Source organism: Sardina pilchardus, chromosome 12, assembly GCF_963854185.1.
Source record: "Sardina pilchardus chromosome 12, fSarPil1.1, whole genome shotgun sequence".
In the NCBI taxonomy this organism is placed as follows: Eukaryota; Metazoa; Chordata; class Actinopteri; order Clupeiformes; family Clupeidae; genus Sardina; species Sardina pilchardus.
In genome coordinates, this window is record NC_085005.1 from 29,788,706 (window position 1) to 29,801,511 (window position 12,806).

The 12,806-nt window shown below is 42.3% G+C and overlaps 1 protein-coding gene across 4 annotated transcripts in view; it reads right to left on the reverse strand.

Annotated features, from left to right (window-relative positions):
* snap91b (synaptosome associated protein 91b) overlaps positions 1 to 7,332 on the reverse strand; it is a 41,541-nt gene extending 34,209 nt beyond the window's left edge. For all 4 annotated transcript variants that reach the window (XM_062551181.1, XM_062551183.1, XM_062551182.1 and 1 more), the window contains exons 1-2: positions 6,653 to 7,332; positions 6,268 to 6,420 (exon numbers count right to left, since the gene is read on the reverse strand). In XM_062551181.1, coding sequence (XP_062407165.1) covers positions 6,268 to 6,397 — 130 coding nt within the window. In that variant the 5' untranslated portion in view covers positions 6,398 to 6,420; positions 6,653 to 7,332. The remainder of the gene's footprint in view (positions 1 to 6,267; positions 6,421 to 6,652) is intronic.
* Between the last annotated feature and the right edge of the window lie 5,474 nt (positions 7,333 to 12,806).

The window sequence follows — 12,806 nt, forward strand, 5'->3', positions numbered from 1 at the left end:
TTTAATGTACTTATTTAAGTAAGAAACGTGTTTACCATACTATATACTGACATTAATGTACTATTCAAGTAAGAAACATGTGTACCGTACTGTACTGACTTTAATGTACCTATTTAAGTAAGAAACGTGTTACCGTACTGTACTGACTTTAATGTACTTATTCAAGTAAGAAACGTGTTACCATACTGTACTGACTTTAATGTACCTATTTAAGTAAGAAACGTGATACTGTACCGTACTGTACTGACTTTAATGTACTTATTCAAGTAAGAAACGTGTTTACCGTACTGTACTGACTTTAATGTACTTATTCAAGTAAGAAACGTGTTACCATACTGTACTGACTTTAAAGGGATATTCCGCCATTTTTGGAAATACGCTCATTTTCCACCTCCCCTCGAGCAAAACAATCGATATTTACCTTGTTCCCGTTCATCCAGCCATTCTGTGAGTCTGGCGATACAACTTTTAGCTTCAGCCTAGCATAGATCATTGAATCGGATTAGACCATTAGCTTCTCGCCTGCTAGCTTCATGTTTAAAAGTGACTAAGATTTCTGGTAATTTTCTCATTTAAAACGTGTCTCCTCTCAAGTTAGAAAGTGCAATAAGACCAACTGAAAATGAAACCTGGCGTTTTTCTAGGCTGATTTGACATGGAACTACACTCTCATCTGGCGTAATAATCAAGGCAACTTGCACACTACTGGCACTACTACTGCTTGTTGTCTATGGGGACTATTTTCAGATGCTGCGTACGATATCACTACGCCTATGGTACGTTTGCAAGTTGCCTCGATTCTTACGCCAGATGAGAGTGTAGTTCCATGTCAAATCAGCCTAGAAAAACGCCAGGTTTCATTTTCAGTTGGTCTTATTGCACTTTCTAACTTGAGAGGAGACACGTTTTAAATGGGAAAATTACCAGAAATCTTAGTCACTTTTAAACATGAAGCTAGCAGGCGAGAAGCTAATGGTCTAATCCGATTCAATGATCTATGCTAGGCTGAAGCTAAAAGTTGTATCGCCAGACTCACAGAATGGCTGGATGAACGAGAACAAGGTAAATATCGATTGTTTTGCTCGAGGGGAGGTGGAAAATGAGCGTATTTCCAAAAATGGCGGAATATCCCTTTAATGTACCTATTTAAGTAAGAAACGTGATACTGTACCGTACTGTACTGACTTTAATGTACCTATTTAAGTAAGAAACGTGTTACCGTACTGTACTGACTTTAATGTACCTATTCAAGTAAGAAACGTGTTACCGTACTGTACTGACTTTAATGTAGGCTACCGATTTAAGTCTCATTTCACGGCTGTACATGGGAAGTGAATGAAAGGTCCCCTGACACATTCCCATTCTAAATTGAGATTTGACAATCACTCTGGTATTAGCCAGGCTAGTTATAACATTAATTAAACAAAGAATTAAAAAAAAACATGTGTCTGGCAAAAAAAGCCTTGTCTTGTTACAGTAATTCATACAATTAGCACAGCAAACTCCTGGCTAGCTTGCTATCTGTTTTGGTGACATTGTTGTAACACCTACTTTTACATCTTCAAGGGTTCTCAACATAACGAAAGGGAGCAGGAATGACTGGTGTTTTAACATCTCCCTCCCATGACAATGTATAGGCTACCATACATGATTACAACTGAAAGCTTATTACTTTAGGTAAAAAGACACAACATGCAGTTTTAGCAACCAGGCTATACTGTATGTCTGAGAAATAAATAGCAAATAGGAATATATTACTTGCAATATGTCAATGGTCTTCTGCCTTTTCTCTCTCTCTCTCTCTCGCTTTGTGTATGGTTAAGGAGGATAAAGTACAATTTAATAGCCTCCTAGAGATTCCTGTATCAGCGTCCTGATGTTTTTTTTCTAAAATCTTATACCTCTTAGGATGACAAAGTGACTTTGTAATGTTTTTTGATAACTTTTTGTAATATTGGGCTTTTGAAATTCAATTCTCTCTCTCTCTCTATCACTCTCTCTCTTTCTCTCCCTCTATATACAGTATATCTAAAGATTTGACTGTAGTGACAGACAATGTTTCACAATGAAGCTGTTATGAGTGATAACACATGTGATAAGAACCGTGAACATGGAGCTCTCGATCTTCTATCTCTTCCCATACAGTGCTGTACGTCAGTCTCACTCTTCCTTTCTCAAATTCTCACTATCTGTTACCACGGCAACCCATCAGCCATCTTTGGCATTCTACTCACTCACTGATGAAATACACCAGAGGAGAGAATAGAAGACAAGAGGAGAGAATAGAAGACAAGAGGGGAGAATAGAAGAGGAAAGAAGAGAGGAGAGGAGGAGAGTGTACAGAATAGAAGAGAGAAGAGAAGAGGAGAGGATAAAATAGGAGAAAACAGGAGAGAAGAGAAAACAGGAGAAAAGAGAAGAAGAGAAGAGGATAGGAGAGAAGAGAAGAGAAGAGAAGAGAAGAGAAGAGATGAGAAGAGAAGAGAGAAGAGGATAGGATAGGATAGGATAGGAGAGAAGAGAAGAGAAGAGAAGAGAAGAGGAGAGAAGAGAAGAGAAGAGAGAAGAGGATAGGATAGGATAGGATAGGAGAGAAGAGAAGAGAAGAGGAGAGAAGAGGAGAGAAGAGAAGAGAGAAGAGAGATAATGTACATGTCCACACACCATGTGCACCTCTATATGTTTGTGATGTCTAGTAGTGAAGGAATGCAAAGCTCTGTGTGAGGAGAAACCAAGATGGAGACAAGGGGGAGACAGCAGGAGATGTTACAGAGCCAGGATCAACACACACACACACACACACACACACACACACACACACACACACACACATACACACACACACACATACTCACACACATATACTCACACACACACACACACACACACACAGACTGCAACTGTGAGTGGAGTACTTCAAAATGAACAAACTATAATACTCCACACCTGGTACATGATGTTCTAGAAAAAGGGGATACACACACATACACAACACACATACCCCCCCCCCCCCGCACACACACACACACACACACACTGACATACACACACACACACACACACATACACACACAGGTCATACTCCAGTGCTACACTTGTGGTTTAAGTCATATACAATTCTAGAGTGAATATATTATGTTCGTGGTAACATGGTATTCAGACTACACTGCTGAATTTTAACTAAGGACCATAGGGGAACAAGAGCAAGAAGTATTCAAGAAACATGAGTGTGAGAGGAGGGCAATTCGATATCTATATACAATATGGAATAACTGAATATCAGAAATGGGAATCTTGGATTCTGTGGAAATTAATCCCTAGAATCCCAAAATCACCAGAATCTTCACAAATGAGATCAAATAACGTTCTAACACCAATATAAACCAGAAGTCTAAACCAAAGATCCACTTCAACCCTTTGTGCCTTGAACAGCAATATAAAACAGAAAGAACCACTTCAACCCTTTGTGCCTAAAACAGCAATATAAAACAGAAATTCTAACCAAAGATCTGCTTCAACCCTTTGTGCCTAAAACACCAATATAAAACAGAAATCTAAACCAAAGATCCACTTCAACCCTCTGTGCCTAAAGCTAATGGATGAGACAGCAGATGCAGGAGAGCTCTTTGCTGTGTGCTCACGTCTGCATAGTGCGACTGAGGGAAGGGACCGGGGGAGGGGGCTGAAGGGGGGGGGGGGGTTGAGGCAGGCGCTGAATTTATGAGCCAATCTGGCGGAGAAGGGAGCCGTCACGAGTCACGACACAACCGGCCCGTGCCAGCGATCTCACACGTCCCCGCGCCAGGCTATGCGTCCTCCGCGCCAGGAGTGTGTGCCACGGTGATGAAGCTGTCCCAGCAGCGCCCCCACACACACCACACACACCACACACACCACACACACCACACACACCACGCCACAACCGACGCCATCCAGACGCCAGAGGCTGGCAACACCTCTGGCGACCCATCAAACCGGAGACCTGCTCCTTCAAGGAACACTCTGAGGAATAATGGCTTCTTCAGAGCGATGCCATACAAGAATCTTTTTGTTGCGCTTCAAAAGAATCCTGAAGGCAAAAGTTCTTTGAAGAACCGTTTGAGAAAGGGCATGAAAATGGCGGTACTTGAGGTAAAGGTTCAACACAAAGTCATAGTTCTTTATAGAACCATGAAGTGATAAAAAAAGAAGCATTTAAGCACCTTCCATTTCTAGAGTGAAGTCTCAGAAACGGAAGCTGATTGGCTTATGAGGAGGTGAATAGGGACATCTGAGATCTGATTGGTTAATAAGCCATAATATTTTCACTCGTCTGCTTCACAGAATGACCTTTGACCTGTTGACCTCGCATATATCTATAATCTACATCTATATAAAATGAGTTGATTTGTTTTTTATCATCCTGTTTACATTGTAGTGTATGTTGTGTGTGGTGTCTTAAGCTGCTGGGACTTTGAATTTCCCCTTGGGGATCAATAAAGTATCTATCTATCTATGTATCTAATCATAATATCATACAGTAGTAACATATTGATGCATAATAACTCAGTTGTAACTGAAGTAATTGTTGGATCATGATCTGTTATCTTAGCTGGTAGGAGACTTCTTCCTCTGAGTCAGGCTGTGACTTAAGACCTTGAGGGCATGCAGAGTGCTGATGTTTACATTGATAGTATCCTGATAGGCCTACTGATGTGTTCTGCAACTGCACTATAGCTTAGGTCACTTTGCTCAGTATCCTGATAGGCCTACTGGTGTGTACTGCAACTGCACTATACTTTAGGTCACTTTGCTCAGCCCCAGATAGGGGAAGTCTGCTGAATGCATTCATGTGAATAGCACTGTCAATGTGTTTTTTCAGACACACACACAGAAACATATGCACACGCAGATGTGCACACACACACACACACACACACACACACACACACACACACACACACACACATGAACACAGCTCAGGTGCATGATCTGTGCGGCCGTGTTCTAGTCCGTAGCCGGCAGTAACGTGGTCACCTTTGGTGCAGTAAATTATGCATGCCATGCTTTGGCTCATCAATCCATAATTCAGCAGCCACCACGTCACCCAGGTGATGGTTCCAACCCACAATCCCTTGCTGCTCCCGCTCCTCGGGACCGACGGGTCGGAAACAGGCCGACCGGCCACGCCTGGAAGCAGGAAGTGTCTGCAGGAGGAGTGCCCTCCTCTGCCCCTCCCCCAATCATCCACCCCAAATACTCATCCAGAGCGCTGGCTAGCTGCTGCTAGCTGTTGCTAGCTGTAGCATTCAAGACATACTTCAGGATTTCATGCCTTGACTAGGAAAAATATGCTTCATTCATGGGCCATCTCTAACCATGATACACTGATGGTACACTCTTTTTAAAAAGGGTTCTTGGGGTGCTGTATAGAACCGTGCAAGCTTTAAAGAACCCTCAGGGGTTCCGCTGATGAATCCTTCAAAATGGTTTAAAGAACCATTCAGGGGTGCCATGTATGAGGCATGCATTTGGGTTCTATAGCACCTTTTTTTACTAAGAGTGTAGTTTAGTGACATAACAAGAGACATTACAACACAGATCTGCATATGATAGACTGCACATAAGATAACCTAAACATGTAGGGGTTGGATTTGGGACATGGCAAAGGGAGTGAGAGGGCATCTGTGTGTGTGTGTGTGTGTGTGTGTGTGTGTGTGTGTGTGTGTGTGTGTGTGTGTGTGTGTGTGTGTGTGTGTGGAGAGAGGCTTTGGCCTGTGAGACCCTCTGGCCAACGGTCCCCACCCCTTCCTTTCTCTCTCTCACACACACACACACAAAACGTACGAACTCACTCATGCAAGCAAGCAAGCACACGCACACAATGACACACACACACACACACACACACACACACACACACAAGGACACACATATGCAGGCCACAAGAGTTGTGCCAGTCCACCCACAACGCCAGGCCACTCAAGGGCAGGACGGCACAGCCCAGTAAGAATGCAGATAGACTGGCCAGGCTATGGAGGACAACACCATCAGTGCCAACAAATCAATGGCTATTCCAGACGTGACAATTCTCTTGTTTGCAAAACGACTGTTTTGATTTCAACACAAGGTTACGTGTTCTGTATGCATGCGGTTGCAGAATGCAGGTGCGTGGCGCGCGCACGAAAGCGCCTATTTTATATAGGCACGTGAAGGCGTTCTATGGACAGGCATCTGTCGCACTCGGCAAAAAAAGATGGAGTGCACGGGGGGAGATGTAACACTCACAATCCAAGTGCTTCTTCTTGGGCGCCATCACCTCGTGTGTGGTGGCTTTGCAGACGCGCGTCGCCACTTCGGAGCCCGTGAGCTGGTATTGCGCAGCGGCAATGCGATCCGTTAGAGTCTGCCCCGACATTTTCTCCCCGTAGCGTCAACCACCTCAAGAATCACAGGGCAGAACACACATTAGAGACACGGCAACAGAAATATTCGTTACCGATTACCTAGCAGGTGGCTCTTCCCAACCCTCCTTAGCGACTTGGACTTCATTACTCGTCCAAATGACAAAGATCATACAATATTATGTCAACCAAACCCACAAAATAATGTATAATTTTTTAATTAATTTCCAGTCACGTTGATATAGTAGCTCGGACATGGGTATACTTACGCAAGGTTGCACGGCTCTCTGTATCTCTGCGTGTCTCCCGTTCTACCGTTCAGTCCAGCAACCGGGATAATGCCCCTATTACGTAACGCCCAACAGTCGCTATCAATTCTATTTTCTCACTCCCCTATGATAATAAGAAATGACGAGACGGCAAACACGGACACGTCGCGGAAACCTGTCCTCAGCTGCAGAGCTTCGCCTGATTGATGTCCAGGTTTAATTCAAATTCATTGAATTCCCCTTTTCCGTTATGCGTGTACATCAGGAAAATGGACACCAAATCCCACGGATACGCACGCTCAGAGTGACAATTATTCGGGGAGAAAATGTCGAGAGCGCGCCTACAGAGGAATTGCAGTGAGTGCTACAAACGGAAATGGTGACGCACCGTATCCTTTAGGACCCGTAAATGACTCTAACCTACGGAAAAGCCACGGACACGTCTCCGCACAACGCAGGTTGAAGCTTCGGTCTGATACCGGTTGGCAGTTGAAGGAGAGGATGGAGAATGTCCGCTATGGTCCACGCGAGGGTGAACTGGTACAAGGAGTAAAAATGATATTCCCCCTATTCTCCCTCGTCTGTTTGTTTGTTTATTTATTTATTTCAATGACAGCGCTCTCCTCTCGTCAAGGATCGGCGGGCAGTGTCATATGATGCGCCGCTACGCTGACGGAACACTCTACTCAACGTCACGCGTTGTCAGGCGAATCCGCTCAAAGGGTTAAATCAGCGAGGCTGCGCAATGTGTGTCTGAACTGCGCAGGTGTGGCGCGGTTTTAAACATCCCATAAATAAAACGCCATTGAACATACCGAGATTATTATGCCTAATGGCATGGATGGGGATGGTTATATAGAGAGGGTTGCGTGTGTAGTTTATTGCTTGTACCATCCACATTTCATTTGGCACCCCTGGTATAGTGAAGTTCATAGTATCAAAATATCACAATGAAAACGATGAGGAAAGATCCAACCTTATGAGGAAGCACATTTATTCTAAGAAAAACAATGCATCATAAAGAAATACCTATTTTTCACAAAATCACTTGTCGCAATTACTGTCACCCCTGTATTTCATGCACATGTAAAGCAGAGCTCCCCTTTGCCAATAAAACAGATCTTCATATTCTTCTACAACATGCCATAGAGTTTGAGAGTATAACACAAGAGATTTCAGGCCGTTCCTCTTGTGCATTCTCCTCTCACCACACTTTTCAGATCAGGGGACTGAAATGACCATGGCAGATGCTTGATGTTAGTAAACCATTTCTGTGTTGATCTGGTCACATGATCTGTTGGTCTAAAGATACTATTTTATCGTCCTTTTCGAGGTTGTAAGTTGGAAGACAGACATGTTCTCAGTATGACTGGACCATTGCACGTTTGTACAACATTCCCATCGGTTTTCTACAAGGACTTAGATTTGTAAAAAATGTGCAACAAGATTGACATTAAGTGTAGTATACACTTAGGAAGGAGACTGGAGCACACTGCTCTCACTTGCAGTCTTTTATTGGTGCGAACAGACTAACGTTTCGACACTACTGTGTCTTCTTCAAAGTCATGTAGTAACTTGTTCTTGTACACATTTGGCATCAATCATCATTTTTTTAAAAAATAATGTTGCACCAGTATTTGAGCTCTCCACACAGGCTTGAAGATGTTAAGAATTTAACAAAGGGAAGAGTTTTTCAGACATTGTTATTGGATAAAAATAGAATGAGGGGTAGCTATTGGCACTTGAAAATCTATGTGAAAGACACATACGTGTCAATATTGTGTCAATATTGTACCATAGTTAAATACATGTCCTGGGCAAATTAATCATTGATTTGCCTCAGTGACAAAAATAAAAACATATTGGGATACAATAACCACGTAAGTGTATTTATGTCTGAATGAAACGTGGTACATCATTGACACTTTATATATAAAATGGCTTCACATTATATGCATTTTGATATCCTACTAGCTACCCCACATACCATTAGTCCTTTAAACATTACCAAAAATGCAATCATACTGTACCTTGTTTTATGCTCATTATCTTCATGGGCATTTGTTGCAGATAGCTCAAATACTGGCTCAACATGAATAAGTATGGTATTTGCAGACAAAATAAAGATTGGTGTCATGTGGATACAAAAAAAATAGTTTAGAAGACCTTCAATGTCACCAGTTTTGCATTACGTTCCATATCTAGGGCCTTATAAAAATAAATCTGGGCATGGAATACAAACTTTTTAATGGTCCAGTCATCCTAAGAACACGTCTGTCTTTCACCCTTAAAGTTTGAGCAGGCTGAATATAATACTTTTCAAGATATTACTGTAATGCTCAAACATCCAAGAGAAGGTATTTCTGAGTGTAAAAATGACATAAAAATTTATGAAAACATTGGAATTTACCAAAACTATTTCACAGAACTTTGATTCGGGACCTAAATTAGGTAAACATCTGAAATCAAAATCTGAGATGGTGCAGCTACCATATTCCTAGATTTTGTCTGACTTGACAAAGAAAACCCCTATAATCACAACAATATTGTTCCCCGTCTGCCCTGGAGAAAAGAGAAAGCAAGACACAGCGACTGGCCTTTGGCCTACATTGGCTATGAAAAAGTGTCTGATCTGGTCTGGAGTCACTTGGTCACATGATTCTGGAGGTATTGAGGGAAAAAAAAGAAAAATATCCAAATACCCAACATCAACAACTTGAAGTTCCTGTTTCTGGGCCGTCAACACAAAAAAGACAAAAAGAGGAAACGGTTTCCCTTCCTTTACACCTTAGATGTAATGGACATCCAGATCCTGTCTAAGGGCATAAATAAGCCTACGCCTACATGAGAATGTGCCTTGCTAATTGATATAAAGGGCTAGATGATCTCTCTCTAGCTGTTGCAGCTTTGATGGGCTAGGCCTACTGTAGCTCTAAAATATACTGTCCATCTTTACAGTGAAGAACTCATGTGGGAGATGTAATGTACAGCCCAAATCTTGAACGAAGTCACAGCATGGAGGGTCTTCGGCTAACATTCCACACACTTGCAGACACACTTGCAGGCCGTATAGAATCTTTAACCCTCATGTTGTCCTCAAATCTTACCAACATTCGTTATCCTTGGGGTCAATTTGACCCCAGCTAAAAAAAAACTAAAAAAAATGATTGAAATTATTTTTTTTTACCCAGTTTTTTTGTGGTTGGTACTTAACAAGAGTGTAATAACCACCATCAAAAGCCCTACAAAACAACCCCACCCCCCCACACCCCTTTATGAACCCTGGAACCCTGGCTGGCAATATGGCCAATCCAGTGTCAACAGCCCAAAGGCTGGAAAATGAGGAAAAGTCATGAAACTTGAAGCAAAACAAAAAAAGTGAACCATATATTTTATAATGTTACTGTAAACATGATGGACTCAGACATGGACATTATGAAGGTTTCCTGTAGCCCTTAGAATATTTGTCATATCCTATAAAATTGATGGGGTGACATTCACAAAATGTACGTTGTCTAGACTGTTTTAATCACATTATTGTAAATATCTTTATTTTCTTTATTGTGTTACATTTACATTAATGCACATTCAATATGTTGTATACGTGTATAAAGAAAATAGGTAACACTTTATTTGAAGGGGTCTACATAAGGGTGACATGTAACCGTCATAAGAATGACATGACACGGGTCATGCACATTAATAACACATTATTGTATGACTGTTGTCATAATGTGTCATTCGGTTTTTGGAATGTCAAGTTGACATTGTTTGAGTGTCATCATTGTGACAACTTGACATTAGGCAAGATGACATTATTTGACGGTGTCTTTGTCATGACAACTTGACATTAGGCAAGAAAATGTAATCCGTTTACAACAGGGGTAGGCAACCTATGGCACGGGTGCCACTGCTGGCACGCCGAGGCATAATCACTGGCACGCGCCACCAGTAGCAGCAAAAAAAAAAAAAAAATCTCAGACTGACAAAGTGACAAACTACGAACCCCAGATAAAAAAGCTCAGCCAAGAAAAGCAAGAACAGGGATCACACTGACTGGTAGGCAAGATATACCTTATAATTGAGACATATAGCCTATGATTCATTTTAGCCTCAGCCCACACGGTTTAGTTAAATAGGCCTACTGTTGCCTATAAAATGTTGTGGCCGTTTCGTTTGTTATGCATGGCTATAATAATAATAATAACAATTACATTTTTCTTTTATTAGCACATTATCAATGTAAAGTAAAATTCCAAATTTGTAGAAGTATATTCCCGTTGTTTGTGTGTTTTTTAACCATTATTGTTGATAGTGGCACACTCATTGACTAGAAATGTTGAAGTTGGCACTGGAGGTCTCAAAGGTTGCCGACCCCTGGTTTACAATATTGTCATGACAACTTGACATATAACTGTGTTTGGCCTGACTTATCTTCTAGGTTTTTTAGCCTGAAGAATTGGCCGTCATGACACCATTATAAATTGGTCATGAATACTTTTCTTGACCTCAACTACAGTGGTACAGTTTTGACTTGTCATTAAGCTGTCACAAAGAACTATTACTGACCAAAATAGTTTTCTGACAGTGTCGTGAATACTTAGTTACCTTTGACCTCAAGTACAGTGAACCATCTGAGATGTTTGAACATGTCATGAAGTGTCATTACACTGTCACGTAGGTTTCACTTCTGTACATTTTACATTTCTGGAGCATTGATTCTAATGTCAAGTATAATAACAACAAACACCATACTCAAGTCATGACCTCAAAGAGTTTATTTCAGCAATGAATTTTGCAAAACCATAATACATTGTAGCGCCTCGTTGCCATGGGTAGCTATCCTGAGTTATTTAAAGTATTAAATAAACAAATTAATCCAAGCGTTCATTCATCACCTCTATATGAAATATAACCACTTAGCTTAGTGATCCCACACTTATATGCAAATTCACTCATTTCTCTTATTTACACATTCATTACACATGCATTACACTCAATCTTCAATAGTTTTCAATAGGCTAACTTTCAGTTTCAGGTATCAAATGTAATACAACCAACATCCAAGCAGTAAATAAACCATACATGAACTAGAAAAGCACTCAGAGAGCGCAGACCTCCGCATGTATTGTTCTTCCTAGGTTGCACTATTTTGTAGAGGTCTTTTTTAACACATCTGAAACGGCAGGGATGAGGCGAGGGGAATAATCCCAAATCCGCTCGTCCTTTATAAGTTTGTCCTTGTTGACGTCCTGCCGCCCAGAGCCTTTGATGTGGTACATCCTGGCCACGTGAGGATCAACACGGACCCCTCTGCTGTCAGCTGACAGGAGGCCATGCACCGTGGCGCGGTATACTGTTCGGGGATCAACGATCACCTTGAAGTTGTTGAACGCGTTGGGGTCGATCGGATCACGCCAAACGTGATCCAAGATGTTCACGCCAGAGATGTTCTGCCACTCCTTCGGCCGGTGTGCCACGTTGCTCCCGCCCACTGTGTTCCGGAACACGTGGTTCTCAAACTCGAAGCTAGTTTTACTGCCGTACTTCTGTTCTAACACGGGCAGCAGTTCCGTCCAGTTGTTTACCTCGATCGGCACAATGAGCTCGTCCAGGTCCTGTAGCACCACGTACCGTGTCTGGTACATGAAACGGTACACGCAGTCGTTCAGTGCCGCGGTTTGTCCAAAGTAATGCAGGTCTCCTGGAGCAACCGATGGCTTTGACCCTCGCGACACGTTTATATACTGTGCTATGGGCCAGGGAATGATCTCGACAAAGCCCTCCTTGATGTAATAATCCAGTACTCTCTGCGTGGCTGCGTTGCAGCTGGATTTGTAGATAGCTACGTGCTGGGCCCCCAGTAGTCGGAACATCTCCAGAGCCTGCACCAACTGCAGGACGTTGGTGTAGTCATACATCACAGAGATACAGACGGTAAACTGGTAAGGGAAGGACTCAGCACGCGTATGTTGGTTACGAATGCGGAGAAAAGACGGCTTCTGGTCCCCGAGAGGCGACTTGTGAATTGCCACATGGGAGGGCGTCCCGCATTTCTCGGGTATCGAGCACAAGATGTCTGCCGTGCCAAAGTTAAATCCAAAGTGGTCAGAGTGGATCTCTTGCTCGGCATTGCTACTCTTGAGATTTTCAT